The sequence below is a fragment of the Colletotrichum destructivum genome, chromosome 1, assembly GCF_034447905.1.
Source record: "Colletotrichum destructivum chromosome 1, complete sequence".
In the NCBI taxonomy this organism is placed as follows: Eukaryota; Fungi; Ascomycota; class Sordariomycetes; order Glomerellales; family Glomerellaceae; genus Colletotrichum; species Colletotrichum destructivum.
Genome location: NC_085896.1, coordinates 4,903,368 through 4,931,096, shown reverse-complemented (window position 1 = coordinate 4,931,096; position 27,729 = coordinate 4,903,368). Strand labels below are relative to the sequence as shown.

The following is a 27,729-nucleotide window of genomic DNA, read 5'->3' as shown; positions in this document are numbered from 1 at the left end:
GCCATGAGCGGCTGCCTCAACTATTCACGGTTGCCTGACTGTTTGTCTACATGAATCAAATGACGTCCCTGGATTACTTGGGTGGCTGTGAATCAAGGAACGCCCTCTAAGGATTCATCTCAGCAGGGCTCGGCAACTTGGCAATCGACCCGAAATAGCGCTGTCAAGCCACCGCCACTTTCATGCCACTGATTGGACCGAGCTGTTTCCTGAGAGTGATCGTCTGCATCGCACCCGGCGAACTCTCCGTCGTCACACGTCCCATCAAGAGAGTGAAGGATGCAGAGAGGGTTATTGTGAGGACATAGTTCAATACCTGGTACAATTCTAGATAGTGTGATGGGGGCATTGGGAAAAGTGGAACTGCGATTGCCGCGCTGCAATTGTGACTTATAAGGGGCATCTTTGACCCGCAACATGCCTACCTACCTAAGTACCTAGGTATGGACTATAAAGAACGGGGTATTTTGGCCCCCAAAACGTGGTGTTAAGTACATCTATCACCCCCAAGAAAATCGGCGCCAGCTAGGGACATGCTGATCCGCCTTGAAAAAATACGTCAAATCGCTTGGCCCGATACTGTGACCTTCAACAAAGGGATCAAGACCCCAGAAAGCGTAACCGGTCGAGGACAATTGATAACCCACCCACGTTAAGTCTAGAACGCAAGCTCTCGGGAGTGAGTGGTTTACCTTCCTGCAACCCCGGGTTTGGGGTTCAGCTGTTCATCCTTGGCTGGATTGTTGGATACCGTTGATGGTGGCACATGCCGTTCGGGCCACGCCGCCCCGGACTACATAGCTTGCCGCTTGCGCGCACGGGGCTGGCGGCGGCCACACGGTCTACCTCCGGGCAACATCCCGCTGATCGACTCCGGGGTCGCCCCTTGGAGGCTCATGGTAACCCCGTCCATGATCCGCACCGTCACCGTCACCAGGTTGTTGGGGATGTGATCTCGCCCTCCACTCCACCTCCAGATGCACACCCAACAGCCTGTCAGCCACTCGCTGGGGTTTGCTCACCAGCATGCTCAAGCTCATCCAATGGGTGATGATAGTACCGTGCTTTCATCAAGCGTTCTGATTAGCTTGAGTGGTCCAGTGGCACAGACTAGAAATGCACGGTACTCTCAGTTTAACTAGCGGAAAAGGGGCTAATTCCAGATTCGACAGATTCAGTGCCGGAAGAAGGCGTAGGCAGCATTAATGGAACCACACCAGCATATACCTCCCTAACGCGGCCAGACATGCTTTGGACCGTCAGAAAGGCGTGGAAATTGTACAATGGAGAGTCGTTGCTTAGTCCAAGGCCGTGGAAAAGGTCTCGAGACAGGGGTGCGTCAGTCAGTGGCCAGTTGGCTAAACATTCAATACACATGGAGGCTAGTATTTCTCGATTTTGGGCATTAAGTTGACACAAAATGTTGTTGGTTGCCTATCTCGTTCAGGCCGGTCTCGCTGCACTTATAACGGACGACAATAACCGCCCTCCGTGATGGATAAGAACGCCCTATACGTATCACTGCCAGAAAGTTCTTGGACTATTCAGTCATTCATCTCATTGCCCCCCTTTATCACACACATGCACACACACACACACACACACTCTCTCTCTCTCTCGCCACACGGAGCAATTTCTCACCATCATGGCTGGAGTCTTCACTCGATTTCCACCACTCGTTGGCCTCTACAACAAATGGAGGCTAGACAACAACCGCGAGGGGGGTGCTGCCGCCCTGGTGCAAAACATCATCATGGTATTTTTCAGAATCGAAGACAACTGGTGTTCCAACTTCGAGCAGCCCCCGGACGGTGGCGAGCGCAAGCACTTCAGAATTGATGTGCTTCTCCTCCAATATGGTCCAACATTCCACGCGCCTGGAACACTCGTTCCAAAACTGTTGGTGGAGATCAAAGGTAGAGGGGGTTCACCGCGGGAGGTCGAAAGGCAGGCGTTGTTGAACGCCAAAGCATCCATCCGGCAGTATAGCCTCGCTGGCCTATTCGTTCAAACGGTTATTGGAACTGAATCGGGCCTATACTTCCGGTTCTGGTGGACCGATGCACATTTTGATGGTCTCGTTCCTCTTGACGGTGGCCCTCCATCCGGGACCCGGCGTGGGCGCAGGGAATACATGGCCATCGAGGCCGATCAAGGAGCTCTCTTGGAAATGTACTACGCTCAAGTTAGGCGGGGAATTCCAGACCTCCCTCAGGAGCTATCTGCTCAAGAGGACTTCTTCCAAGAGGACTTCACCCAAGAGCAGATGGATCCGTTCTCTCAGGGGCAGTCATACCAGTTTGTTCCAGAGCCAATTGGGTCAGTTTTGCAGGAGGAACCGCACCAGTTCTTCGAGGCAGATGTCTCACACGAGGACAACGATACCATGACGGACGACATACAAGGAGACCAATACGATGAAGCAGATCTGTCTTCCGAAGACGAGATGGAAGACTGGATGGAAATGGAGCCTGTCGCCCAAGACGGCACCACCGCGGGGACATCCCAGAGCTCAAGGTCAACCAGCAGGCCGGTCAAGATCATTATGGAGCCGCACCTGATGCAAAGTACCAAGTACCTTTTCAGAAGGCGCGGTAAAACGCGTGTCACCAGGGAAAGGGACTGGGACAAGCAAGCTTATGGTGGGACAGAGATATGGATATACAAAGCCGACAGGAGTTATTGGGGATACAAACCGAAGTGATGCATTGGACTAAATATTATGATTTTTTTCCCCTTCCTTATTCTCTCTCATTGGTCACAATTTGCCTTGTTTCTTCATCATTGCTTCCGCAGTAGAGGGCATAGAGTAGATGGGGGCAACACAACATATAGCATGACTTACAGTTGGTTGAACCATATCATTCAGTTCAGAACCAACCGCGGTCGCAACCTCGTCATCGGACCGTATTCAAAAACGCGGTCTAGGGCTCGATTCTCCTTGCTGGACCGTCCATGCCAAAAAGGAACCAGCCGGGGTTTCCTTGGCAAATCTCTCATCGGCACATGCAAGTTTGCGTTTGATAGTCCCAGTCCCAAACAGGGGGCTTTGGGTCATCCTTCGAACCTCCCACAGCATGCAAGTCCACTCCAAATTTCAAGGCTGCCAATGCCTTGGTTCTATTCAGCGGCATCCATGGTCGGCATGAAGTATATTGTGCCCTGCGAGCGCAAAGTCGGCACTCGAGTCTATTTCACTGGCCTTCCCCTTCGCTATTCCGACGGCCACGAGGCATCACTTGGGAATGTTCGCCTGGATTTATTGGCAGCTCCTAGAGTTGAAGACGGGTTCAGTCTGTGGCTAGGGTTAGTCGTAAGCAGTTAGAGTTCGTATGTTTTACAGTTAGAGTTCTCGCATGCTACGGACGAGGAGAATCTTCGTTGGGTCGAAATACGCAATGATGACCCGGTATATTGGTGGTTCTCCAGAAACCGTTCCGATGTCTACCGGCGGAAGCAGATTACTTTCTAGACGAGAGCATCAATGAATTCGACGCGTGTTTCTCACACTTTCCTGGACAAAACTCGACTGTACCACAATCGACTGCCCATTCACATTATCCTCCGACCCCGAATCAGCAGCGGTGGTTTTGCCATCACCACCACGCCCTCCTGTGATACGGTTCGTAAGACCGATCTCGTCGTCGGACCCCTTCAACTTCAGCATGCCGTCCCCGCCGCCAAAGTTGAACCTCGATCCGCCGTACGTGAACAGCGCGCCGGACCCCTTCTGCGAGCTGCTGTTGCCGGCCGCCTTGCCAGACCTCCACGGCGCGCTGTTCGACGACGGCCCGAATTGCGCGCTGCGCTGCGTCGACGAGATCTTATTGTGGACGAGCTTTCGGAGAGGGGCGAGATGGGCGAGGCAGGCGGACACGATGGCCACCGACGGCTCAATGGCGGACCAGATGAAGACCGGGCCCATCATCCAAGTGACGTCTTGGGCCTTGGAGAACCTCTCCAGGTACCAGATGCGGACGGCGCTAGCGACACAAACACTGCGTGCAGGTCAGCATACGACTGTTCTTATCACCAGTCCTGGTAGAAAAGGGGATGGGTAGTTACAAGCTCCCGAGCAACATGATGCTGCACACAGCCAGCTTCCTCCGTCCAGACATCTGCAACTTCAAAATTTGAGGGATCGGAATCACTAGAACAATGATGTCGTTGATCATGTTGATGATCCCGAGCGCGAGGTAGAATGTGTTGAGGTCGAGGCAGGTCCCCTGCTCGCCGACGAACTGGTTCCAGTAGAAGGGCAGCGGTCTGCAGGCGTTCCCCATCGTCGTCCATATGACGATCGGATAGGTGATGGACAGGAAGTACCCAAGGATCAGGGAGATCTTGAAGGACGGGATGTTGGACACAAAGATCCGCTGGTAGAAGAGCAGGATGGAGATTTTGGTGGCCGCGCAGGCGCTCCCGTACACGAAGGTGTAGGCGTAAAGGATCTATCTCCCCAAAGCCGGTCAACGAATGCAGAGAAATGGGCAAGGAACGAAAGGGCAGAGACAGACCTTGAAAACGCGTGTCAGTCCTAGAGGCGTAAAGGACCACACATGGTTCCCGGCGCCTTGGGCACCGCCTGCGATGCTCAGACCGACGGTGGCACCGACGAGAAGCTACAACGACAGCGTCAGACCGATCAGTCAGGTTTCTCTCGGAGAAAAACTACAGGTGCGATATCTTTACACGTACAAGAGACGCAATGATGGCCCAATCGTCCGCCTTGAGGTTATGGCCTTGGAGGTATCTGGCCATCAGCCGCAACACCACCGCCAAAGATGCCAGGACTGCCAGAACAATGACGGCAGCATTGTTCTGGACGACGCTGCTCTCGGAAACGTCCAGGCCGTCCGGCGGCGGACCGAACATATGGACTATATCCGCATTGGGTTCCATCCTCAGAATCAAGATGCCGTGTGTGGCCGTGTGTAACAAGCAAAAAAACGCGGCATCACGGATAATGGCGGAGGGGTCGGGGCAAGCAGCTCTGCATACATATTCTTGCAGAACATTGCCAAAAGAGACTTACTTGTTTTGCATTACAGAATACAAGAATCCGGGTTAACGGGGGACACAAGGCACAGGCACAGTTGGGGCAAGGAAAGCTCCCGGCTTGCGCAAAAAGCAATATGTTGGAGTCAAATCGGATGATGGATTGGCATCTTGGGAGCCCATTTTAGTCTCCACCCCATGGCGTCCCAGTGACATTTTACTTTCTTCATGATTAGCAGGGCCGTATGCTCGTCAGGCGATAGTCTCAGTTTACATTGATGGGACTGCCTCGGTCATAAGTGGTCACATCTCATAGTTTCCCAGGGGTGATACAAAGTCGTTGGTTGCAGCCTGGGGTCGAGTATCCGTTGGTTGTTGGTTGACCTCCGTGCTGACCTTTCAACCCCGGCATGTGGGACTCTCTCCACGCTCGACTTGAGGGATTATATGCATAGACGAGAAGGACCTTCTGATAGCTGCGGTCCTCTTTAGATGATGGTTGGCGCGGGTACTCGCATTCAGAACGGAAATACTTTCCACTGCCTTCGAGACTAAACCGCTCTTCAATGCGTCAACGGAAAGTGGGCGGACTAATCGAGATAGAGCCCCGAGAAGCAGGTCAGTGTTGCAGACTGCATTTCTCCTTATACCTTGCTCATTGAGTGCTTCCAACCGCCCCCCTTGTAGATATACAACGTGAGAAAAGTGACAGGTTATCAAATTACAGACTGGTATCGAGAGTAACTGATGAGCTTCCACCATGTCAGTTGCAATCCCATAGCTCTCGGCCGCCCATCTTTGAGGAACTGAATAGCAGTCGGGGCCTATTCTGTGCAAGACCAAGCGGACACAAACTAAGGTTGTTGACCACACACTGTTGTAAGTTGCGACGGGCCGTCTGACTGCATCCCGTCTCACGCACCCTTCAGAGCTGTCGACCAGGGCGGGGAACAAGGGGGGAAGGGTTCCGCAGACAAGGGTCGCGTCTAGGGATCCGCTGTCAAAACCCGGAGACCTTTCCTGCGAAGACTGGCCAGGATGATAGGTAATCCCAGCCGGCCGCTCTGGATAGGAAATTGAGCCGAGAGCTCACATAGGTGCCCCAAGATCCGAATCCTATGGTCTGGACAGAGAACTCCACCCCCCATGAAAGCGCTGCAAATCCAAAGGACAAGGTCCGAAGGAGGCAGGTGATCAAATGGTAAGGCAATCCAACAGCATTTCATTTCTTGGGGTCTGAAATGATGTGTCATGGCCAAGTCTCTTTGAGACCGTCCCCGGTCAACTTTGTTGGTTGGAATCATACGAAGGAGGCAGCTCCAGTTCATCATCCCCAGTTGGACGCGTAACAAACAATCGATCATAAGGCGACGGAGATGCAAGGTCACGGCGTAGTAACTTTTTGTTGGATTGCTGGTCAAACATGACTTTATGTCTAATAGTGTAAGGGGGCCGTCCACTGGGATACAATTGACCCTTTCTGGCCTTCCCGTCCCGCTCTTGAAGGGTCTATCAGTCGTTTTTCTTCTTCTCACGCCTTTGCTCTCTTACTTACAGTATGGGTTCACTGTCACCGTTCACCGAGATCCCCGATCTCACGCCGTTGGAGCGTATAGGTCCCAAGGGCTACCTTCGCTATGTCTTCCCTTTCCAGCTCCCGGACGACTACGACCTCGACCAAGCAGCCGCCGTCCTGCGTGCCGGGTATGAAGCTGCCCAACGTCGGATCGTGGTGTTGGACTGCGAGGCCGCTCCGGACCCCGACGCAAGACAAGCGGGCGTCCTGAAGCTTCAGAGGCTGCCCCTTGGGGAAGTAGAAGGGATCGCGGTCAAGGACCTTCGCGCTCCCGGCGCGTTCCCAATGACCTACTCGGAGCTCAAGTCCAAGGCGTTCCCCGTGTCTGCTTTCGACGCCGACACCATCTGCCGCCGTTCCGTCTGGCCCTCTCCTGGGGAGAGGCTGCCCGTTTCTCTTCCCCAGGTCAACTTTGTCCAGGGAGGCATGATCCTGTCGTGGTGCATCTTCCACATGTTCGGCGACGGACAGACGTTCCTTACCTGGACCAAGGTCTGGGCGGAGGAATGTCGCCGGGCTCAGGGACTCGATATCACGGACCCGTTCAAGCTCGACGACGTCCTCCTGAGGGACCGCCAACGACTCATGAAGCCCACTGGCAAGAATCTCGGGCGGGCCCAAGACCACCCCGAGTACACCATCCTCCCGTTCACTCCGCAGGGGATGCCTCCCAACATGCTGTCCGAGGACCACCGCGGGCAGATGTTCTACTTCTCGCCAGAGTCTCTCGCCAGGCTCAAGGCCGAGGCATCCCCTATCAACGCGACAGAGCCGACAGATCAGAAGTGGATATCAACCAACGACGCCCTGTCGGCGCTGCTGTGGCGCACTGTCATGGCCGTCCAGTCGCCGCTCGAGACCCTCGAGGGCGACCCGGTCTCGGTCTTCAACATCGCCATCAACGGCCGTCTTCGTACGGATCCGCCGGTCCACCCGGAAACTATGGGCTGCTTCCTCGGCTACGTCGCCGCCTCGGCGCCGATCCGCAAGATGCTCGGCCCCGCGAGCCTGGCCGACCTGGCGATCCTGGTCCGCCGGGCTCTGGTCCGGGCCGACAGCCAGTTCGTCGACGACGTGGCGACGCTCATCGACACGGTGGAGGACGTGAACCGGGTGCTCCCCACGGCGCTGCTCGACGTCCCGGGCAACAACTGCATCCAGACTTCTTGGGTCAACTTCTCACTCTACGATGTCCAATGGGGACCCGTGCTCGGCGACAAGATCCAGGCCGTCCGGGCCCCGCATGTGGGAGTCATCAACGGGCTGCAGGTCGTCATGCCGATACTGCCAAACGGAGGAATGGAGATCATGGTCGGTGTTGAGAAGAACTGTCTAGACAGGTTGCTGCATGAACCGTTATGGATGAAGTTTGCAGAGGCTAGATAACGTCAGTGAAGCTTGCGAGCGGATTACCTTACTCGCCAAATTAAAAAGGATATCACCAGAACTGCTCTTCAATCTTGATGATTACTGAACAAGTGAGGTTGTCAGAGGCAGAATTCGCCTGCAGTAGTGAACGCGAATACAGAATAGAGTTCGGACGCAACCTCGCAACTGTACTGATCCCTGCAACGTCATGGGGGTAAGCCCGGGATGTCCGATAACAGAGCGGAGAGGTGCGTTACGGAGCACTTTGGTTAATAATGATTTCGTCTGATGCTGAATCCTGTTTACTCTTTGGGTATTTTCTGTTGACAAGAAATCAATGGCAAGGAACCGGCGGCAAGCGAAGCACCTGGAGCAGAGTGAAGATGCCCATGTGTGTGCATGAACTTTCTGGGACATCGGACGTTCTGGAAATAGCTTCGGAATGCGTTTCTTGGACACCATCAGACTGACACAGAGTTGCCCCTACGGTACAACTGTTGGTTTCACGCGCCATAGTCTAAGCAATAAGATTTGTTCCGTCAGGCCGACCAACCCAAACTGGCTGAAGGTTTTTAGCCTTACTCTTTCTTCCACTTCTATTCGCTTGGATACGAAACCCACCGATGGTCGAGTCAAACAAAGCGCTTTTTAAGGTTTGGCCGCTCAACATCAGTCCGTCCAGAGCCTTTGCCGCCCGGCGGGGGTGGAGCACGCAATCTTTCGGCCTTCGTTTGACGACGCCATGGGACAATAGACTGATTGATAACGCTGCTTCTTGGTGTTGCGTTGGTCCGTAGACACGACCCGTGTGATGATGGGCCTACTCCACGGAAGTACTGTTCCCACTTGAAGGTAGCGTAGAGATACAATGCTCCGGAGGTTGCGGAACCCCCAACCACCCCACAGGGCATGTTGTGCAAAGAATGATGAGACTGTCAACGCACTGGAGTGATGCTGACTGTTTGGAACCTATTCCAAGACTCAACCACGATCATGGTTCTCTATAGACCAATGTTCAAAGACCAGCATCAACACGTAAAGGTACTCGTTGAAGAGCAACGCGTCGAGCACCGTCCCTAACTGGCAAGCCGAGGCGTGATGGACTGTTGAAGTCCATCTAGTGATCAGTAATACTGCCCGGAAAGCTTGCTGATCGGATGTGGTGCTCTGGACTCTATGTATTAAATCCGAAACGAGGATGCCGGGTCACCGCGTGCGCCGGACTCGCCCACCCAAGACGCGTAAATGAACTTAGATTTGACTCCGCCAGGATCTGATATTAGGCCCGCGTAATGTAGACGAGGACGACAAACTCAAAAACCCCTAGCGGCGATCAGCGCCGTAAAGACCCTCAACGATGCCGACGGGACGGACACAACCTGTCATTCCCCGTCTGTTGCTGACAGGAGCTCTCTTCTTCACGGCGTCCTCCCGGTTTCTCTTATAAGTCGGGACCTCCGGGAGTCTTCATCAAGTTGCTCCAACATACGTTCTGTTCCTTGGACACTCTTCCCGTGTCATCACTCACCCAGTCGCTCATTTTCCCCTCACTTTTTATTTTATTTTTTGAAACAAGTACTGTCGTTATCCATGTTTTCCTTCGTTCTTACAGCCGCTCTCCTTTTGGCTGAGCTGGCTAGCGGCCACCGACTCCGTGGCCTCCACGGCCGCGCGCATGCTCTCCCTCACGGCCCTTGGACGCACGCAGACTTCGCCAAGCGGAGCTCGGAAGACCTCTTTGTGCGAATCTCTCACGACCGGCCCATCTTGGTCCCCACCCGCGACGACCACCCGCAGAGGCCGGTCGGCATCAAGGCGGACGACGCTCCGATCCAGACGAACAAGTTCTACGCCAACTTCTTCGCCGGAAAGCAGGACAACGCCACCTGGACCTACCCCTACTCGGTCTGGTGGTCCAACGACACCGTCAAGCACGGCCACGGCCTCTCCGTCTCCCACACGGACCGTGGCGAGTTCGTCTACGGTGCCGGGGACCCCGCGCAGTCTTTCGAGGATCCCTTGTTCCAGCAGTCGATCGCCCTCTCTGCGCGGGAGCTCCAGAACGGCACCGTCCTGACGACGGACACGTTGACGGCGTTCGCCGTCAACGTCAACCTCGCTCCTTGGAAGGGCGCGAAGCCGGTCGTCACGTTCCCCCTCGTCCAGGGTATGGCTTTCGTGACGGGCGTGTACAGCGACGCCACCGTCCTCATCCAGTCTCAGAAGCACTTCTCCAACATCACCGACCTTCGGCTGGGATCCTACGGACTCGGCGCCGCCGTGTACGGCTGGAGTGCGCGGCTGAGTGACGGGTCGACCTGGTTGATTTACCTCAACCCAAGCGAGTACTCCCAGAGACCGACTCTTAGAATGACAGACAAAGGCACGCTTCTGGGGCCTCGTGGGTTCACCGGAACAGTTCAAGTTGCCAAGAACCCCAGTGGACCGTCCGGTGTCGAGGTCTTCAATAAGGCGGCCGGGGCCTATCCTGCGGGTGCCACCATCTCCGGATCTGTCTCGGGCAAGACGGGGACCTACACGCTGGCATGGACGAAGAAGGGCGTCACGCAGAACCCGCTGCTCATGTTTGCCCTGCCTCACCACGTCAAATCTTTTGACAGGACGACTGCCCAGGGCCTCACGAGCGTCACCCTGGCCGCCACCACCAAAGGCATCGCAACCGCCACGCTCGCCGATGCTTTCACCATGGTCGAGGACAACCTCCCGACGGATATCAGCTTCGATCCTTGGTCGCCTAGCCTGGGCTCCGTGGGCTCCAAGGGCGCACCGGGCGGCACGATCTCAGACGAAGCCAAGGCGGCCGTTGTTGAAGCGGCCAGGATCGAGCTGGCTCGCGACGTTGTCGCGCTCACCAACCTGACCTCGAAATACTTCAGCGGAATCGCCTTCTCCGTGTACGCGAGGGCTCTCTACGCCGTCCACGAGATAGCAGGAGACACCTCGTTCACGGACGAGGCGCTGCGTAAGCTCAAGTCGGCCTTCGACCGCTACGTCAACAACCAGGAGCAGAACCCCCTCCTCTACGACGAGGTGTGGAAGGGCATCGTCTCGTCTGGCTCGTACGGCAACAACGACTCGAGCAACGACTTTGGCAACACGTACTACAACGACCACCACTTCCACTACAGCTACTACGTCTACACGGCCGCCGTCATCGCCCACTTCGACCCTGCCTGGCTGACCAAGAACGACGGCCTCAACAAGCTCTGGGTCGACAACCTGGTCCGCGACTGGGCCAACCCGTCCACCGAGGACCCCTTCTTCCCCTTCTCCCGCGCCTTCGACTGGTTCCACGGCCACAGCTGGGCCCGCGGCGTGCTCGAGGCGCCCGACGGCAAGGACCAGGAGTCCTCCTCCGAGGACGCCTTCTCGACCTACGCCATCAAGATGTGGGCGCGCGTCACGGGCGACGCCCGCACCGAGGCCCGATCCAACCTCCAGCTCGCCATCACCGCCCGCAGCCTGCAGTCCTACTACCTCCTCGCCACCGACAACGACGTCCAGCCGCCCCGGTTCGTCGACAACCGCGTCGCGGGCATCCTCTGGGACCGCAAGGTCAACCACACCACCTACTTCGGCGACGTCACCGCCTACATCCAGGGCATCCACATGCTGCCCATCGTCCCCACCAGCGCCTACGTCCGCACCCCGGCCTTCGTCCGCCAGGAGTGGGACCAGTACTTTGCCGGCAACAAGAGCGGCCACCTCACGGCCGCGGGGTACGCCGGGCACGTCTACGTCAACCTCGCCATCGCGGACCGGCCGGGCGCGGTCGAGAGCTACGAGTTCATGAAGGGTCTGACGCCGAGCAGTCCGTACCTCGACGGCGTGAGCCTGGCCTGGAACCTCGCCTACACGGCGGCCTTGGGGGGGAGTCTGAACTCCAATTCGACTATGAATTCGACCATATATAGGCGAGTCTGAGAACGGTTCGCCTAGAGGGAGAGAAAGGGCAAGGGTCGTGGTATTTCTTTTCTATTCTTCTCCTTCTTCTTCTTTTCCCACATCCTTATCCTTTTCAAATTCAAATTCAACGCCATATCGGCCCACCTAACCGAGGTATGACGATTTGTGTCATGACATGATCCAGTGTTCGAAGCTGCTTCGGCCCTTGGCCATATTATATTTTACACAGCATTGATGTCACCCTTTGCACACTCAGGATTGCTATTGCGCTCTGGGCACCAGCTGGGAGCGGTGAGAAAGATGAATGCACGAGAGTAGCTGAGTCGAAAACTCACCCCCCTCGACCGTTGACTCATAAAATGCCTTCTCGTCAGTGGTGACCATACCGTTGTAGCAAAGTATTCTTTATAATCATGATTCAAAAACAGTCGTCAAAGTCGCTCTTTTCGTAGCGATCATCTCAATTCGTTTGATCGGACTCAGGATGCTACAATGTTCCACATAAAGAGGGCCTTCCTTTTCAGGCGTACCCATCCATCCACCCAGTGATAAAACAAAGGCACCTCGAAGCCAAACACACACCATCCCTTTTCGGCTTCCTCAATAAAATCTCGCCGGGCTTCGTGTTAGCGGAGTATCCCGCCGCCTCCTGTGCAGACCCCACAGGAGACCGAATCTCCGGCGTCGCAGACGGGGACGTCTGCCGGTGAGTGGTAGGCCGGAGACTGCGACGCGGCAGCTGTCTTCCCAAGGTTGTCTGATATAGAGGCAGCGTCTTTCTTCTCTTTTTAACTTCCCTTTATGGTGTCTTGATGCTCACTTCATGAGGAAGACTCAAGGCCGCGCCAGTTCTAATCATCCGTCTGCGCTGGCTGACTGGCTGCGGCTCTGTTCTTTCAGTCTTTCTGGTACTGGCCCCATCTTCCTGAAGTTGCCTTGGCTTTGTTTGTCGCTGTTTGCTTAGTTTGGACAAGTCTAGCGTCATGGGCAAGTAAACATGGTGTCTGCTACACCTATTTCTCGTTGATGAGCATTCTTGGAAAGCCCCTCCCCCTCCAGACAAAGAGGCCCGTCTTCTTCGGGACTTGAAGACCGATTGTTGATGCTTGGCTGATAATTTTACTCCCGGGTGTTTTCGACAAATGGAGAACGGATTCCGATTTCCCCCGGCAGCGAGCCCGGAGCTGACCCAGAGGTCCTCGGCCGAAGTGGAGCACGTACACCGGTCAGACGTCCAACACGCACATCTGCAACCCCGATCTCGACCCTGAACCTAAGCAAGTGCCTCGCATAGCCAAGCTGTTGTGATGCCTGCGTCGAACCAAGAGAAGAAGAGCCCCCCAACGTCCCATCTGCGAACAACAGTTTAAGCGTGTCGGCTGGGATCTTGGCCGTCCTTCATCTCCCCTTGCACTTCCTCACACCTTTCCCATCTCCTCATTCTGGTCATAAAACAAGTCGCGATGTGGATCGTTCTGCGAATTCTTGGGACGCCAGCAGAACCACCCTCCATTGTCCAGGCACTGTGACCATACACACTCGCCCACCGGCAGAAAGAAAAGAGCTACGACCAAACAAAAATACACCCACATGACATGACAACCTGGTTCAAGTGACGAATCCCTAGGTGTCTTCCCCAAGTGCTATGTATTTCGAGAAATCGCCTAGCAGGTTAGCATCATCATAAATCACCATCCAAAGCAATATCGGAAAAACAATACTGAATTATCAATGATCTCTCGAGGTATGCAAGGGGAATCCTCTATCCAACACTACATCATATGCCGCAACCAAGGTATCCGTATCAAGACGCCGCATCTTGCCTCCCAAAGTGGGGAAGTGACTTTTACAAAGAAGAACGCCAACGTCGACCAGGCGTCCAAGCCCTTTGCGCTTTTAGGACTGGCCATGTTTTCTATCCAAGTCGTTGGCGAGGTTCATGTGCATCAAAGCCTGAGCCGTCCAGTCCTCGTCGTCTTGTCCACCTCCCTTATGGCTGTTCCACATGTCTGTGTTTTCTCGGCCTTCGACGCCCGGGAGCTTGATCTGCGGCGTGGGCTGTCCCGGGCCGGGCTTCGCACCCACGGGCGGCGGGCGGTCATCATGACCGAAGTGATCAAAGTCTGGCAGGACGTAATCGTTACCCGAAGGCGCGTTGACTTGCCCTTGCTGTGCGTATAAAGGTCCCTCGTCACCGGGCATCTCAGCAATGCCGTCATGGCCGTGTTGAGGAAGAGAGGCCATGTGTCCGACCTGGTTCTGGAACTCCTCTTGTTCCAGGATCTGGGGCGCGTGCTCGACATTTCGCAGACTCGAAGAGCCAGGGGCTGGGCCGCCCGCACTTCTCTGGCTGCCGATGGAAGCACGGTGAGGGTCGGATCCATCCGCCGTACCAGGATCGCCGCCGACAAGGCTGGCGGGGTCCATATCTCTGATGGCGAACTGGGCAAGAGTGCGCATCTTGCGCGTGACCCATCCGGCCAGAATCTTTCCGCGCTGTTTCTCGCCAAGGCGAGACCGAGGGAAGTCGCCCTTATTAACGAATGCCACGATGTCGACAATGATCTGGTGCTCATTGAGGATGGCGTTGACAATGACCGGAACGACGGAGCCGAGGTAGGCCTTGCGAGTGATCTCGGCGAGGACGACAACGAGGCCGCCGGCTTGGAAGACGGCGCTACTGAGTGTTAGCATCATGGGCTCGGACGGAAAATGGCGTCGTCGACTTACCATCCGCCAGTGACGATGTTTCGGTGGCATCGTTCCACAGAGGCCTCGATATCCATGGGGAAATGGCTGAGACCATTGATTTCAAACGTTTCTCCAATGTTACCAAGAACGAACAGGACCTGCATGTCAACCTGCGCGCCGCCAGGGCCGATGGGCCTGCTCACGTTATGCAAGAAACCCAAGTCTCCCGTGCGGACATACTGGATGCTGGGGTCGCCGTCGACTGTACGGCCGTCGAATCGTTCCGCGTCAAAGACATCTTTGGAGCCGTAGAAGCCCTTGACGCATGCTTCTGAGTCGACCCAGATCTCGCCATACTCGCCGTCGTGGCAGAGCAGCCGGCTCTCGGGATTGACAATGGCGATCTGCGTCGACACGGGCACCATGCCCGAGTCCTGGAGCAGGAGCGCCTTCGGATCTTGTTCGGGATCGACGGGGTAAATGAGGCCTCGTCGCAGTGCCTTGGTGTCGAGCCAGAGCTCAATGGGCTCGATGCACATGTAGGACCGCGAAGCGACCATGGGGTTGAGGACGTGCGAGTAGACGGTGTTGATGGCGGTTCTGTCAAGGCCAGTGGCGGCGAAGTGTAGCCGCACCTTCTGGAAGACGTCGACTCGCGGGCGGCTCTCGGCCGAGATCATCATGTTCTTGAGCTCGTGGAGCGTGAAGCCCTTGCCCTGCATCGTGGCCATGGCGTGGTCCAGCATCTGCGGCGTCGCGTAGGTGTCTTTGATCTTGTACCTAGAAAGAGTCACAAACAGGGACATGGGATTCTGCGCAAACTCGACTGGCGACAGCAGGTAGGTCGGCGTGCCGATGTAGATGCCCATCAGGCATGAGTGGATGAATCCCAGACCCGTACTACTACGCACGCATCCGAGGACGGGACGGGAGCTCGTCATCTGGCACGTTTCCTTCTGCACCTTGCACACGCCCAGGATGGTATCGTGTCCCAGCTGGACGGCGATCCGGCGCTGGTCGGGGGTCCAGTACGTCCAGATAATCACAGGGTAGCCTGACTGGATCCAGGCGGGTTGCATCATGATGCCGTTGTCTCGCAACCCGTTGCTCTGCTTGGGTGGTTTCGTGGTGTTGTAGTAGTTGGGGACGGCGATTTTGAGAATGGACGCCGCCTGCTTGACGTGGTTCGATACCAGCTTCAACTTGACCAAGTGGTCAACCTCGTGGTTGACTAGGATAGCCTTGACGCGGAAGTCGGCAACGACGTGCAAGAAGGCCGGCACGTCTTCGTTAAGTCGGTTCTGGTCCAGAGGGGCCAGCGGGATGACGATGGCGCCCAGGTTGATGCAGGCATGGACGGCGTAGACGAACTCTTCCGAGTGCGTGTACATCAGGATCAAGTGGTCGCCGGGGCGCACCTTGACCTTGTTCTTCAGATACAACGCCACGGCGGCGACCTTTGTGTCAAACTTTTTCCAGGTGACGCCCTTGCCTTCTCGGCCGCGGCCGTCGATGGTGCAGTAAGCCAGCTCCTCGGGTTGACGGGCCACACGCCATTGGATGAGGTCGGTGATGCATGAGAAGTTGTTGAGCGGTGTCGAGGTGCGATCGTCAATGACGACTTCCCTTCGGTCGATGCCCGAGTATTGCTTGTCAGACGACATGAGAATATCGGCACGGGAATCGGACGAGATGGGCGACCAGATGCCTCCGATGGGATCGACGCCGATGGGCAGGTTCAGGACCGCGTGCTCGACGCCGAACTTGACGTGGACGCAGGGCAGGTTACCCAGGTCGAACTCTCTTCGGCAAAGCATGTTCCCAATGTCCCTACGTCCGTTCTTCACTACTCTTGGAAGAGAATTCGGCGCCGTGATCATGACGCAGTAGAGTCTCAAGTGGTGCTCCTGCATCAAGACGTCCATGCATCTCTCGGCGAGCGAATCGAGGAGAGCCGTGTCGAGCTGTCTCGGCGGCCCACCGGACGTCAGAGGCGCCGTGGACGCGGCCGGTGACTCCAGAACCACGATAGGGAGGTGCTCCTCGTTGACGAAGACGTCAAAGGCAGAGCAGTCGTATATCTTGGGCACATTCTTGACAATGCTGACGACGAGATGCTGGACGAAGAAGTAGCGGTGCTCCGCGACCTCGGTGCCGTGTTCGACCCATTCGACCTTCTGACGGATGCGGTCCTCGTACAGGCCCAGCACGAAGATCTTCCCCTCGATGACGGTGCCGAGCAATCCGGTCCGTAGGAATTCGGGCTCGACGACCGTCGGCGTCGGCTCGCCAGGATCGAACTTGTAGGGACGAGCGTGGAAGATCTGCTCCGTGTGTTTCGGTAAAGCCCAGAAGCCTCCCGAGAGCGAAGGCGAGTCCACCCAGATCTCTCCCACCGAGTGCGGCGACGCCAACAGGCCGGTTTCCGGGTCGACCACCGCGAGCGTGGCATCCGGGATCGGATATCCAAAAGCGCCGACGCGGACGGTGCCGTGTTCGCTGGCTGCGCGTTTCCGCGCCTCGTCTCCAATGGCGATGACGACGACTTCGTTCGTCTTCAGGGCTTCTCTGTCGAGGAGCGCCTCGCTGAGTTCGTTCTTAGCGCGCTGTTCAGTGGTCGTCGTGCCACCGCCTCCCAAAAGACTGCCGAAGCCGTTGGAGGGCGCCAGTTTCACCTCTTCCTTCTCTTCCACGTCGGACTCGATATCGGAACCCATGTCGAGCTTCAAGGGGCATCCCATTCGCTCTTCGCCTCCTAGCCAGTCGCGGATGCTGATGACCATCCCACCGTGTTCGGGCAGGCACAGCATGGGCGCGACCACCTCGCGAGCGCGCGGGTTTCGAAGCGGCCTCAGCCATCTGTCCGCCAGGACCTCGTGAAATTCGCCGTCTACCGTCAGGGTATCAATTAAGCATAACTTGACTGTCTGGAAATTGGGCTCCATGCCCTTCTTGAAATTTCGCGTCGTCATAGGGTCCGACTGGTAGTTATAGGCTGCCCGTTTCAGGCCGGGGTAGTCTGCAATCATGAGCGTAGCTTTGTACTTGGTGATGAGGTGGGCGTAGAGTCCAGGCACCTCGACGGCCTTGTTTTCGACCCAGACGGTCGTGTGGCCGCCATAGACGGTAAGAAGAACGCCCAAGATCATGCCGATGCCCTGGCGCGGGTCCAAGTATGAGAGAAGCGTCTCGCTCGTTGCTCCGGCACCAATCAGCCGGCCATTCTTGTCCCGCAGGGTGCGGCTGAAGGTGTCGCCAGGGCCGTTCCCTGGTACCGTCGAAACAACAGCACTCAGGCAGGCCATCTGGTGCATGACGGTCCTGTGGCTCAGGACAACACCGCGCAGGTCGCCAGTCGGGGCCCTGGAGAACTCAATGTAGGCCAGGTCGGGGACGGTCAACGGCGGGACATCGTCCTTCCGCTTGGGGTGGAAGCTGCCAAACTCGTTTGTCTTCCACCACTCGACACCTTTGGGCCAGTTCAGTTTCTGAGTTGTTATGTCGCGCTGGAAGGCCTTGAGGTTGTTGTCGGTCGTGAGGGCCAGATGCGCCTGCGTCGACGTGAGGATCAAGTTCAGTTTCTGATAGTCCTGGAGGTCGTTGATGGGCACGGCGACGACGCCGGCTATGAAGCACCCGAGAAGCGCAATGGCAAAGTCGATGACTTCCGTGTCGCGGTAGATGAGGGCAACGCGATCACCGCGATACAACGAGCTCTTGTCCCTAATAACCTGAGCCACCTTTTCGGCTCTCGACGCCAACTTGTCCCAGGTGATGGAGGCGATTTCCTTGCCCTTGTTGTCAAGTACCCAGTAGGCGGGTAGCTTGGACATGGTCTTTCCCCTATGCCTCAGGACGGCGGCCATATTGTCAAACTTGGACATCGGGGTGTTGCTGTCGTGCGGATCGGATATCGCAAACGGGAGGTCGCGGGGTTCCAGCGGCATCTGGTATTCGAGCACTTCGGGCGGGGGCAGATCGTTCGCGGTGAGCATGGGCGGCGCCATGGCAGCCGTGGGCGAGAAGGCCTCTCCTGACGAGTATCTGTGTCCACCGCCGTAATCTTCCTGGAGTCCCTGGTCGTAGCCTTGTTGGTCGTAGTTCTGTCCCGGCTCAAACGCCTGTCCACCAGTGAATCCCGAAAAGTATCCTGTCGAATCGAGCATCGTGCCCGTCCGACTGTCGTAGGGGTTCTGCGCATGGTCGACGTAGTGCCCCTGCTGGTCGGGGTTGAAGGCGTAGTCGGTGGAGACCATGGTGCCTGATCGTGTCGTGGGCTCGTTGGCAGAGCCCAGGAAGAGCGAGTCGTGGTGCTTCATGTTCGGCCGGTGCTCGGCAAGAGGGCCACCAGGCCGGAGAAGACCGGCGGGGTTCATCTCGGGAGAGACAAAGCTGGCGCCGGGGGACTGGTATCCTGGAGGTGATGTGTAGCCGGTCGAGCCGTGACCGGAGCCGTGACCAGACCCGTGGGCGGAGCCTCGGCCGCCGAAGGGCGAGTGTGGGCGATGTGATGTGGGCGAGGTCGGGCTGTTGGGATCGGAGTCTCTACCGCCCAAGGCGGCGAGAGCGGCTGCGCGGTGGCCATCGCTCGAAGGGTGACCGGAGCTGTCGGGAGAGTGTATGCCCAGGCCGCGTCTGGACTCGTTGACGGCTGGAGGGGCGAACGAGCCAGGGGCCATGAACTGGGAGAGGAGCTGGGTTCGTCGCTTCTGGTATCTGCGGGGGGAAGAGAGAGGGGGTGCTGGTTAGCGGTTATGTCGTCGCGCCGTCGTGGGCAAACAGAAGCGCCTCGATGGAGGGGATATCATTCGGGGAAGAGGGGTCGGCCACCAACCCTTTCTCTGTGATGTCGCCTTCCTAGAAGCACGAGAAGATGTGTCAGTCAATGCGACGATGGAAGAGGACGACAGGAAGAGGCTGCAGACGCTCAGGGACGATGCGCGCGCACACACACAAACACACACACACACACACTTGCGCACGCAGGCGCAAACGTTTCTTGGGACGGGAGGACTTTAGACGACGGCAAGGGCGAAGGGGTCGTAAAACTCACCTGCAGCTCTTTCTCCAGCTCTTCCAGCTTGTCCTGCAAATCAGGGGTTAATTGTGCTGCCATGGTGTATGGCTGTTGGTCGTCAAAAGTGCGCGACGTTGGCGCAGGGTGTGCAGAAACAACAAGCTGAGAAGAGTTGAGAAAGGGTCTGGAATGGCCCGAGACCCCCGGGGTTTAGGGGGGGATTGCGGAGAGGGAGAGGAGGGGGGTGGGAGTCGCCCAGAGTTATTAAAAGGAGGGACGACGGCGGCAAGATGTTGATGTCCAGTTCGGGTGCCGTCGGTCTGGATTGAGACGAGCGGTGGTGGTGGTAGTAGTAGTGGTGATTTGTCGGTAATGGTGGAGAGGAGGTGCACCGTCCCGGGTCTCGTGACGTAGGTCGTTGCCAGGAAAAGAAGCGGAAGGGGGCGGTCGCTTTACCTGGTTGGGCTAAGGATCCGAACCAGGTCAGGGTAAGGTTGGCCAAGTCTCACGAGAGGATAGATTGGTTGGTTGGTTGGCTGGCTGGCTGGCTGGTGAGAGGTCGAAGGAGAGACAAGACAGAGATGGAAGGGAAAGCGGCGGCCAACGACTCAGGGCGGGCGGTCACTCACTGGTTGAGTTGCCTACCTACTTAGTTAGGTACCTAGAAGCATAGCATAGGGAGATAGATAGGCAGGACTCGGGAGTCGGGATGGCCTCTGTCTGCTGAAGCAGAATACTGGGGGGATGACTACCGGCCGGGGGTGTTTTTTTTGGTGTTTTATTTTTGCTCCCTGTTGCAATCACAGGAGCGTATGGATGTGACATGCATCAACGGAGGAATCAGTAGGAAGGATGCTGGCAGATACTGGCAGATTAGATGCTGCTGCTGCTGCTGCTGCCGCTGCTGGTCTTGATCAGGTGTAGAGGTATTTGCGGAGTACTTTCTACCAGGTGGGTGGTGTTCGGTACTTGCGACGGAGGGGCGCGGAGGGATGGGCCAGGCCAGTCAATAACTGTATCTCTTGCTATCTTTCTCTCTCGCTCTCTCTCGCTCTCTCTCGCCCAAGTGACCCAGACAAACTTTCAGGTACCCGCAAGGCAAATGGGAGTGCCCAAAGAGGTGGTGGTGGCCAGACGATGACAAGGTCCAGGGCGGTGGTCACATCGCCAAACATATGACTTATCTATCATACCTTCTTGGGAAATGCGCCGGCGGTAGGATGGCAGTCGGCAATATCGTCATTGACAGGTTGAACCCAGGGGATGCCCGCCCAAACGGGGAAACAACACAGGTTCCAACTGCCATGGCCTACAACCCCCGTCCTCGGTCCCTGCGAATCCATCGGGACACACACACACACACACACACACACACACATATACACATTGAGCGTGGTACACACATCATAGTACACAAAAGCCAACAAGTGGATGGGGAGAGGACTCGCCCTTGACACACTAAGGCTGCATCTAGGGACCACATTGGGGCGTCCGAGATGTCTCCAGGCCCGTGGAATTCTCCAACACCACAGTCCCGTCTGCCCCAAAAAACATGTCTTGGAACCGAGGGAGCACGACAGAAGGTGGACGAACAAAACGGAGATAAAAATAAATAAAAACGTCCCCCCCTCCCCCCTCATCTACTAACCGCCCATTCGCTGCTCAGTTCGTAATTACATCATTGGTTCGCTTAACCATCCCAATGGGGCCAACGGTTTTCTCTATTAGGCATAGTTCCCTGAGGAGGACGCAAGGATCAACTCGACCACAGTGCCCCCCTACCCTTCGAACGGCTTTTGGGGATGCGCCGAGCACAGAGCACAGAGCACGTAGGACAGGGCTGCGGGGCCCTTTTTTCCACCCCTCCTTAGCCCATTCGTGGCCGACCCTTTTTGTCTCCTTGAACCCCATCCTGCGGTCAGTGGGCCACCACCTCACGACGTCCTTTGAAAGGAAATCTCTTCCCTCGCTTCTACATCCCAAACACATCCTGTTCCTACAACATTCCTTTTTCTCGAGTATTCATCGTCCAGATGGCGCCGAGATGCAAAGATGACGAGGGTTCGTCGAACAATGACGGATGCGTTTGATCACTGAGGCTCTCTTTATTCGAGCGAGATCTTTGCCCAAGGCACAAGTCGTCATTTGATTCGAACCTCCCCGAAAGGGTCGAGGCGGCCAGGCCAGCTGCTGCATGTTATTTTTATCGGAAAGACGAGACACATGCATCTCTTTCTGCTGGGCCTAGAGTACCGACAGATTCTGACGGGCGAGCCCTGCGCGCCGCGACGTACGCGTCAAAGAGACCCTCAGGCGTTGACGTCGAGTGTCGTCGAGTCTTCTCGGACCTTAATGCGACAACCCACCTCGAGACAGATGGACCCAATTGACTTCCCTACAGACAAGTGACGACACGCAGAGATGCCTCTTCAGAATGGTAAGTCGAGCGTCTCCCTTGGTTCAACGTCACCCATATCACACCAGTCCTCAAATGATGAGAGAAGCAATTTAACACAGACCTGTTCGGAACAAATTTTGTCGAGAAACGTGCACCTTACTCCTGATGAGAAACATTACTCTCTTTTTTTGATCAGCATCTTCATCTTCACATGCGGCTCGCTGACGAACATTGAAGACAGGACATGAGTCTATCTCATCGAAATTGGCCCTCGTCAGGTCAATGACAATGGCTTCGCCTCAGAGGCTCAGTTTTGGCTTCACAAGAAGACCTACCCCAGGACGTGCAGTTCGTGTCTCCGACTTCAGCCAAGAAGGCCATTGTCTCGAGATGGTCTTGGAGATGGGGAAGAATTTGCTTTCCTCTCTTCAGCCACCTCGAACCCGTGTGCTTCTTCTGTGCCTCTCTCTTTGACCATACATATACATGGTCAGGGCCATGCTTCAACGCATCTCCGTCGAAGAAATGTACCTAGAATAGCAATCCAAAAATCAAAAACAAAAAAAAGACAGAAAAAATCCCCCCAGAATCCTTTTGTCTCGGCCGGCATACAACTTGATCGATTATTGATTGTCCCCCAACCCAGCCGCCTTCCCCTTCTCCGTTGTACGGCACTGTGTAACACTTTACACGGCTTCTTCATCGACGGCGACGAGCGCGATCCGCTGCTCTGCCACCCAAGGGAGGAAGACCTGGAAGTATGATGGTATGATTTAACTCAGCCGTCGCCCCGCGCTGCTTCTGTGGTTTGAAATATTTCGGCAATTCACTTCGACAAAAACACATCCAGGTATATACCTTGGTTATTCTCAACAGGCACTTCCGCCTTTTTTCTTTCTTCTTTCTTCTTTCTTCTTTTCCTTTTTCCCTTTCCCTCTTCTTTTCTTCCTCTTTGGCTTCATTTGGATACGACGCTTGAAAAGCAGAACCCGAGAGCAACAGGACGAGACGCGGGTTACCCCCACGCCACTGGGCAGGATGGAGATCGCAACGTTGACCCCCGTTGCGGACTTTTGCCGCTTCGACGAGTTCCCCGACACCTCCTTCGACGCCTTCGTTGACCCGGACTCCTTTTTGGGCCTCGATTCGTACTTTCACCTTGACGCCTGCGCCGAGGGGCTGGCTTCCGAGGCAGCAGCAGCAGCGACGACAGAACAGCTACAGCAACGACCGCGACAGATGTCGGAATCAAGCACCATATTTGATGGTCTGCCGACCAACCGGCTCTCCGATCTCGAGTCTCTCTTCGGCAACGCCCCTTGGCCGACGACTCCTCCGGCCTCAACAGTAAGCCCCGCCCGGTTGATGCTCACACTGCCCGGCAAGACGTCAGACAAGACTACGCCGCCGCCGCCGCCGCAGCAGCAGCACCAGCAGCAGCAGACCCTCGTGCTGCCGAGCATTGAACCAACGCAGCCCGGAGAGGACAACGACGGCTTCGAAGCTCTCTTCGCCGAACTGTCTGGCCCAATCGTCGACGCCTTTCAGCTGCCAACCGCGGCCCCAACGCCCGTCCAAGACTGCGGCTCCTTCGCCCTCCCCACCGCGTCGTGGCCTGCGGGCGAGACCGATCTCGTGTTCGAGTGTAAGCCAGAGGCCGGCGCGGCGGAGCTGGATCTCTTTGCTCCTCAACCTCCCAACTGTGACACACTTGGTAACTTTGACTCTTTTGATTCCTTTGACGTCCTCAACATCCCCTTCCCCGAGATCGAACAAAAGTACTCTCCTTCTCCGGCCGGGTTCTTTCAGACATCGCCCCAAGCCCGCCGTAACCTGTTGCACGCACCACCTACTCCGCCGCTTGCCCATTCAACCGAGTCTTTCGAGCCCTTGTTTCCCGATTTAGCATCAGTCTCGGCCGGCGAGATCCCTTTCACATTCGACGAGACCTCGGTAGATTTGTTTTGTTCCCTCCCTCTAGTCGTATCTCTGACCGCTCCGCAGCTGGATGTCCCCCGCAGCGTCCCCTTCGCCACCGTCAGTAGCGCGACCAAGCTCGTGCACCCGAAGCCCAAGTCGCCCATGTCTGCCAGCTTCCTCCGTGGACGCAGCGAACCCCTGGCGAATGTCACGCCATCCAGCATCCTCGACAGCCAGGGCCTTCTCGATGTCGCTGCCGTCTCGGCATCGTACTTGACTCCAGCTCCCACCCCTACAAGGGACATTGTAACGCCGGTCGTGGATGGCAAGGTCCTGAAGCGCATCCCGAGGCCGACCAAGGCCAAGGACGTGGACGCCTCAGACTGGTACGACGCTCTCGCCGAGACGCCGGCCGCATGGGGAGGCCACGACCCAAACAGCCTCATGTTCCAGTACAACAAGGAGGGCGAGTTGTTGCCTAGCCTGCGATTCTCCAGAGAGCAGATTTTCTCCTACATGAAGGGACGCAAGGACCAGGGTCTCCCGCTGACGCTCTGGATTCAGAACGTCCCCCACGGATGCAAGACCCGCGTTGCGGATGACAGGCTGCGCGCGTGTCGTTGGTCGGGATGCCCGGCCTACAAGGGTACTATCCTCAAAGGGTTCTGGCGAATCTGCTTCGACGAGCGGCCCGCCACGTCGGGAAAGCAACACGACCCGTACCACAACGCGGGTTACATGCATCTATGGTGCCTGGACCGCTGCTTCGATCTCTTCGAGATCTCCCACGCGTTCAACCTGAAGCCTGACACGCGCTACTTTGAGAAGGAGGAGCGCAACCCCATGGCAATGACGCGTGACCACGACGAGCTGATGATGGAATTTGAGAAATGGCGCACTTCGCAGAAGGCGGCCTACGAAGAATGGCAGAAGACGTGCCAGGCGAACAAGATGCTGGGCCTCCCAACCGAGAACCGATTGGTCCAGAGGGAAGCCAAGCTGTGGCACGTCTTGACAGCGAAGCATCTGGCCCTCGAGACGCCTGTGCGAAGCAACATGCGAAGAAAGAGAAACGGCATCTCTATTGACAAGCACAAGGGTGATCTCGAGTGGTATGTCGAAAGGGTCAATGAGAGGAAGTTTACAAAGAAGGGAGAGGTTGCCAACTACGACGAGGTTAACACCGAGGATGGGGGCGTGCTTGAGACTCAAGCGAGCAGCAGGCTGCGCACCGCGAGCAACACGAAAAGGAAGTTTGAGGACTGGGAGTTGCACGCCGAAGACGGCGGCTTTCGGCCTCAGTCATGCCGGCACAGCAAACGTCTGCGACGTACTTGATGATGAGATATGAGGCAGTAGGCCCCCCATTCTTCGGTGCGTTTGTGCGCTTGGGTGAGAAAAGCTGGTAACTTGCTTCCGCTCGCCCCTCGAGCCACGACACACAAGCTCGACCCAAGACGAGAGTCCTTGCTCGGCACTGTGTGAATCAAGTAGACTCCACGTTCAACATAGACTTGTTTAGATATTAGCTGGGCGACGAGGAAAGAATCGCCTGTTTGCCAAGAACGGGGTAAGAGGAGAGCAAGCAGTCTAGAAAGACGTGAAAACAAGACCACAAATACCAAGTTTCCTTAGCAAATGGCAACAGAGCTCCAGCCAAGAAACCAGACATGGGTGCATTTTCTGCGATGATAACTGCGAGAGAACTGACTCGCCGTCCAAGCTCAAGCCATGGGGGGTCGAGGAGCTGGGGCCGGCGCGGCCGTCAGACGCCGGTCCCAAACGGTCGGGAGTGAATCTGGGGCCGAGAACCCACGGCTGCGCCAATGGCCGCCTCGCCTCCTCTGGGTGCTGTGTGGCTTGAGGCCGCAGAAGGACGGGCGGGGAAGGAAGGATGCAGATGAGATTTTGGCTTGGGAGCTATGGGCCTTGGCGTTGAAGACAAGAGGCTCAACATGCGCAAGTATCCGTCCGCAGAAGCCAGATTGCCTGGGGACGGAGGTTCAGCCAGAAAATACCTACCTAGGTAGCTGGAGCGGTGACACGGTCGGGGGTGAGCATGGCGATGGAGACCTGGACTGAGGCATTTGGGCGATGGCGTGGTAGTGTGCGGATAGTAGATAGACAGATGGAGGAAGGGCGCTAGAGCGGGTCGACAAGTCGGAGTATGTAAATGAATTGCAGGTGTGCAAGTGGGAACACTGTGAATCGTTGGAGTGCGTATGCGCGGCGAGGCCGAGGCGGGCAGGGGTCGATGGAGGAGCCACGATGCAAGAATGAAGCCGCGAAGGCAGGACGGAACGCAGTAGCACCGCTTCTGTAAAACCCGAAGGAAGAGCCACATCATATCGGTGCGATGGCTGTTGTAGAATTGATGGATCTCTTGATTGCTCCTTGCGTGGCAGAGCTGAGCTGCTTCGGCATGGAGTAAGACGAGACGGGCGCGCAACGGCGGCGACGCCAGCGCCAACGCCAACACCAACGCGGGCGCCGGCGCCGGCGCTGGAACGTGGAGGGACGAAAATGAAACGAGTGGTGCCTTGCCCTGTACCGTGTCGGCTATTCAAAGTACTGCAGGCTCTGGGTTCCGGTTGGGAGAGGCGACGAAATCAAGGGCGGTATATTTAAAACGCATTTCTCGGTGTCGTCTTTATTTATCATTATCAAAGGTCAGCCGCAGTTTTCTTGCCGACACAGGAGCAGGCGACTCACGAGACGTTCTTGACTCGGAAATCGACATAAAGAAACTCTCGCCCGACCGACCTGTCATTGCCAAGCTTTCGTTTGGCAGTTTGTCGTACGTACTAGAATCAGCGGCATTGATCATCCCGGCGTAGGAGATACGAGACTCAACCTGGTAAAACTAATAAGGCACGCTTAGTATTGCGGCGAGCTGGGATTCCGCAACAGCCGGCTATTCACTTCATCCCATCGTCATTAGTCGGTAACGAAACCCGTAGGCCCCGTGAAGAGCCTGCGATTCGACATCAGACGGCACGAAGCTGGAACACTGGGCTAAAGCTTACAACACATAGAGAGGTACGTTGGGTACCCGGGGATCGGGACGTTCAACAACCGATTGCCGCACACAGACTGTAGACTGTGGCCGTCTCTGCCTCTTTGGCTGACTCTGACTAAGGACGAGTTGCCGTTGGTGAAGTGGCCCGAGGTACGAGGTACAAGGCACGATTCGAGCCCGTCCGTTAAGGTTGGACTTGCCAATTGCAGTTGGGTCTTCTTGGAGAAGAGGTCGTCCTTCACCTGAACCACCAAAACACATTGTCCTCGAGGGGGAAGAAGGCAGAGAGCACAATACAATTGGCAGACACCAAACATCCTTGGATGCCCGCGAAGGCTGGAACAGAGCAACAGCATCCGGAAGGAACCTTAATCGGGCGTTCCCTCCCACTCCATTCAGAAAGACAGGCAGGCAACTGATCGGTGGACCTGAATGAGGAAAGAGGATCGGTTTGGCCACTGGTGTGTTACACTTACTGACCCCTATCGCGCCTGGTCAGCACTGGTGGAAGGAGCAAAAAAGAACCTTGACGCACACACATGGGCAGATCGGAGCACGGGCCAGAGGGTGAGCACCGACCCCCAGGTTCCCGGAGCATTGCACGTGCGGCAGCAGCAGCAGCAGCAGCTTCAGCTTCAGTCGGACTTACCTACCTAGGTACCTAGGTAGGTAGAGGGCAGCAGCAGCATCCGTGAGCACCTGCCTACGGAACAGACCTTCCTTCAGAGGTCAGCTTAAGAGTTTACCGTACACCACCTAACCAGTTGCCAGTTTCCGTACTCCCTACCTAAACAGCAGGGATAACAGGCCTTGCG

The 27,729-nt window shown here is 56.3% G+C and overlaps 7 protein-coding genes across 7 annotated transcripts; 5 read left to right on the top strand and 2 right to left on the bottom strand.

The window, feature by feature from the left end:
- Nucleotides 1-1,645: 1,645 nt before the first annotated feature.
- CDEST_01484 (uncharacterized protein) lies at nucleotides 1,646-2,704 on the top strand (the record flags this gene model as incomplete). Its single annotated transcript, XM_062917643.1, has 1 exon — nucleotides 1,646-2,704. One exon carries the CDS (start codon nucleotides 1,646-1,648, stop codon nucleotides 2,702-2,704), a length of 1,059 nt encoding a protein of 352 aa, XP_062773694.1.
- Nucleotides 2,705-3,481: 777 nt separating this feature from the next.
- CDEST_01483 (uncharacterized protein) lies at nucleotides 3,482-4,902 on the bottom strand (the record flags this gene model as incomplete). The annotated part of the gene is made up of 4 exons (XM_062917642.1): nucleotides 3,482-3,998; nucleotides 4,066-4,451; nucleotides 4,518-4,622; nucleotides 4,699-4,902. 4 exons carry the CDS (start codon nucleotides 4,900-4,902, stop codon nucleotides 3,482-3,484), a joined length of 1,212 nt encoding a protein of 403 aa, XP_062773693.1.
- A 1,538-nt stretch (nucleotides 4,903-6,440) lies between these two features.
- CDEST_01482 (Putative chloramphenicol acetyltransferase-like domain superfamily) lies at nucleotides 6,441-8,004 on the top strand. Its single transcript, XM_062917641.1, has one exon. It carries the CDS (start codon nucleotides 6,557-6,559, stop codon nucleotides 7,958-7,960), a length of 1,404 nt encoding a protein of 467 aa, XP_062773692.1. The 5' UTR covers nucleotides 6,441-6,556; the 3' UTR covers nucleotides 7,961-8,004.
- A 1,413-nt stretch (nucleotides 8,005-9,417) lies between these two features.
- Nucleotides 9,418-12,289, top strand: CDEST_01481 (Putative endo-1,3(4)-beta-glucanase, glycosyl hydrolase family 81). Its single transcript, XM_062917640.1, has one exon. It carries the CDS (start codon nucleotides 9,533-9,535, stop codon nucleotides 11,885-11,887), a length of 2,355 nt encoding a protein of 784 aa, XP_062773691.1. The 5' UTR covers nucleotides 9,418-9,532; the 3' UTR covers nucleotides 11,888-12,289.
- Nucleotides 12,290-13,575: 1,286 nt separating this feature from the next.
- CDEST_01480 (Putative AMP-dependent synthetase/ligase domain, DMAP1-binding domain, ANL domain-containing protein) lies at nucleotides 13,576-20,107 on the bottom strand. The gene is made up of 4 exons (XM_062917639.1): nucleotides 19,614-20,107; nucleotides 19,395-19,417; nucleotides 14,600-19,276; nucleotides 13,576-14,546 (listed from the first exon to the last, which is right to left on the bottom strand). The coding sequence occupies exons 1-4, from the start codon at nucleotides 19,674-19,676 to the stop codon at nucleotides 13,766-13,768; spliced, it is 5,544 nt and encodes a 1,847-aa protein (XP_062773690.1). The 5' UTR covers nucleotides 19,677-20,107; the 3' UTR covers nucleotides 13,576-13,765.
- A 1,393-nt stretch (nucleotides 20,108-21,500) lies between these two features.
- CDEST_01479 (uncharacterized protein) lies at nucleotides 21,501-25,233 on the top strand (the record flags this gene model as incomplete). Its single annotated transcript, XM_062917638.1, has 2 exons — nucleotides 21,501-22,014; nucleotides 22,213-25,233. The coding sequence occupies exon 2, from the start codon at nucleotides 23,014-23,016 to the stop codon at nucleotides 25,231-25,233; it is 2,220 nt and encodes a 739-aa protein (XP_062773689.1). The 5' UTR covers nucleotides 21,501-22,014; nucleotides 22,213-23,013.
- Nucleotides 25,234-26,251: 1,018 nt separating this feature from the next.
- CDEST_01478 (uncharacterized protein) lies at nucleotides 26,252-26,843 on the top strand (the record flags this gene model as incomplete). The annotated part of the gene is made up of 3 exons (XM_062917637.1): nucleotides 26,252-26,260; nucleotides 26,328-26,692; nucleotides 26,777-26,843. The coding sequence occupies 3 exons, from the start codon at nucleotides 26,252-26,254 to the stop codon at nucleotides 26,841-26,843; spliced, it is 441 nt and encodes a 146-aa protein (XP_062773688.1).
- Nucleotides 26,844-27,729: the final 886 nt, after the last annotated feature.

Excerpts from the sequence above, each read along its gene's own strand:
- CDEST_01482 (XM_062917641.1), top strand. The coding sequence starts at position 6,557 with ATGGGTTCACTGTCACCGTTCACCGAGATCCCCGATCTCACGCCGTTG.
- CDEST_01480 (XM_062917639.1), bottom strand. The coding sequence starts at position 19,676 with ATGGCAGCACAATTAACCCCTGATTTGCAGGACAAGCTGGAAGAGCTG. Across the intron at positions 19,418-19,613 it reads AGCTGGAGAAAGAGCTGCAG|GAAGGCGACATCACAGAGAA; the intron begins GTGAGTTTTACG and ends TCGTGCTTCTAG. Across the intron at positions 19,277-19,394 it reads GGCGACATCACAGAGAAAGG|ATACCAGAAGCGACGAACCC; the intron begins GTTGGTGGCCGA and ends TTCCCCCCGCAG.
- CDEST_01481 (XM_062917640.1), top strand. The coding sequence starts at position 9,533 with ATGTTTTCCTTCGTTCTTACAGCCGCTCTCCTTTTGGCTGAGCTGGCT.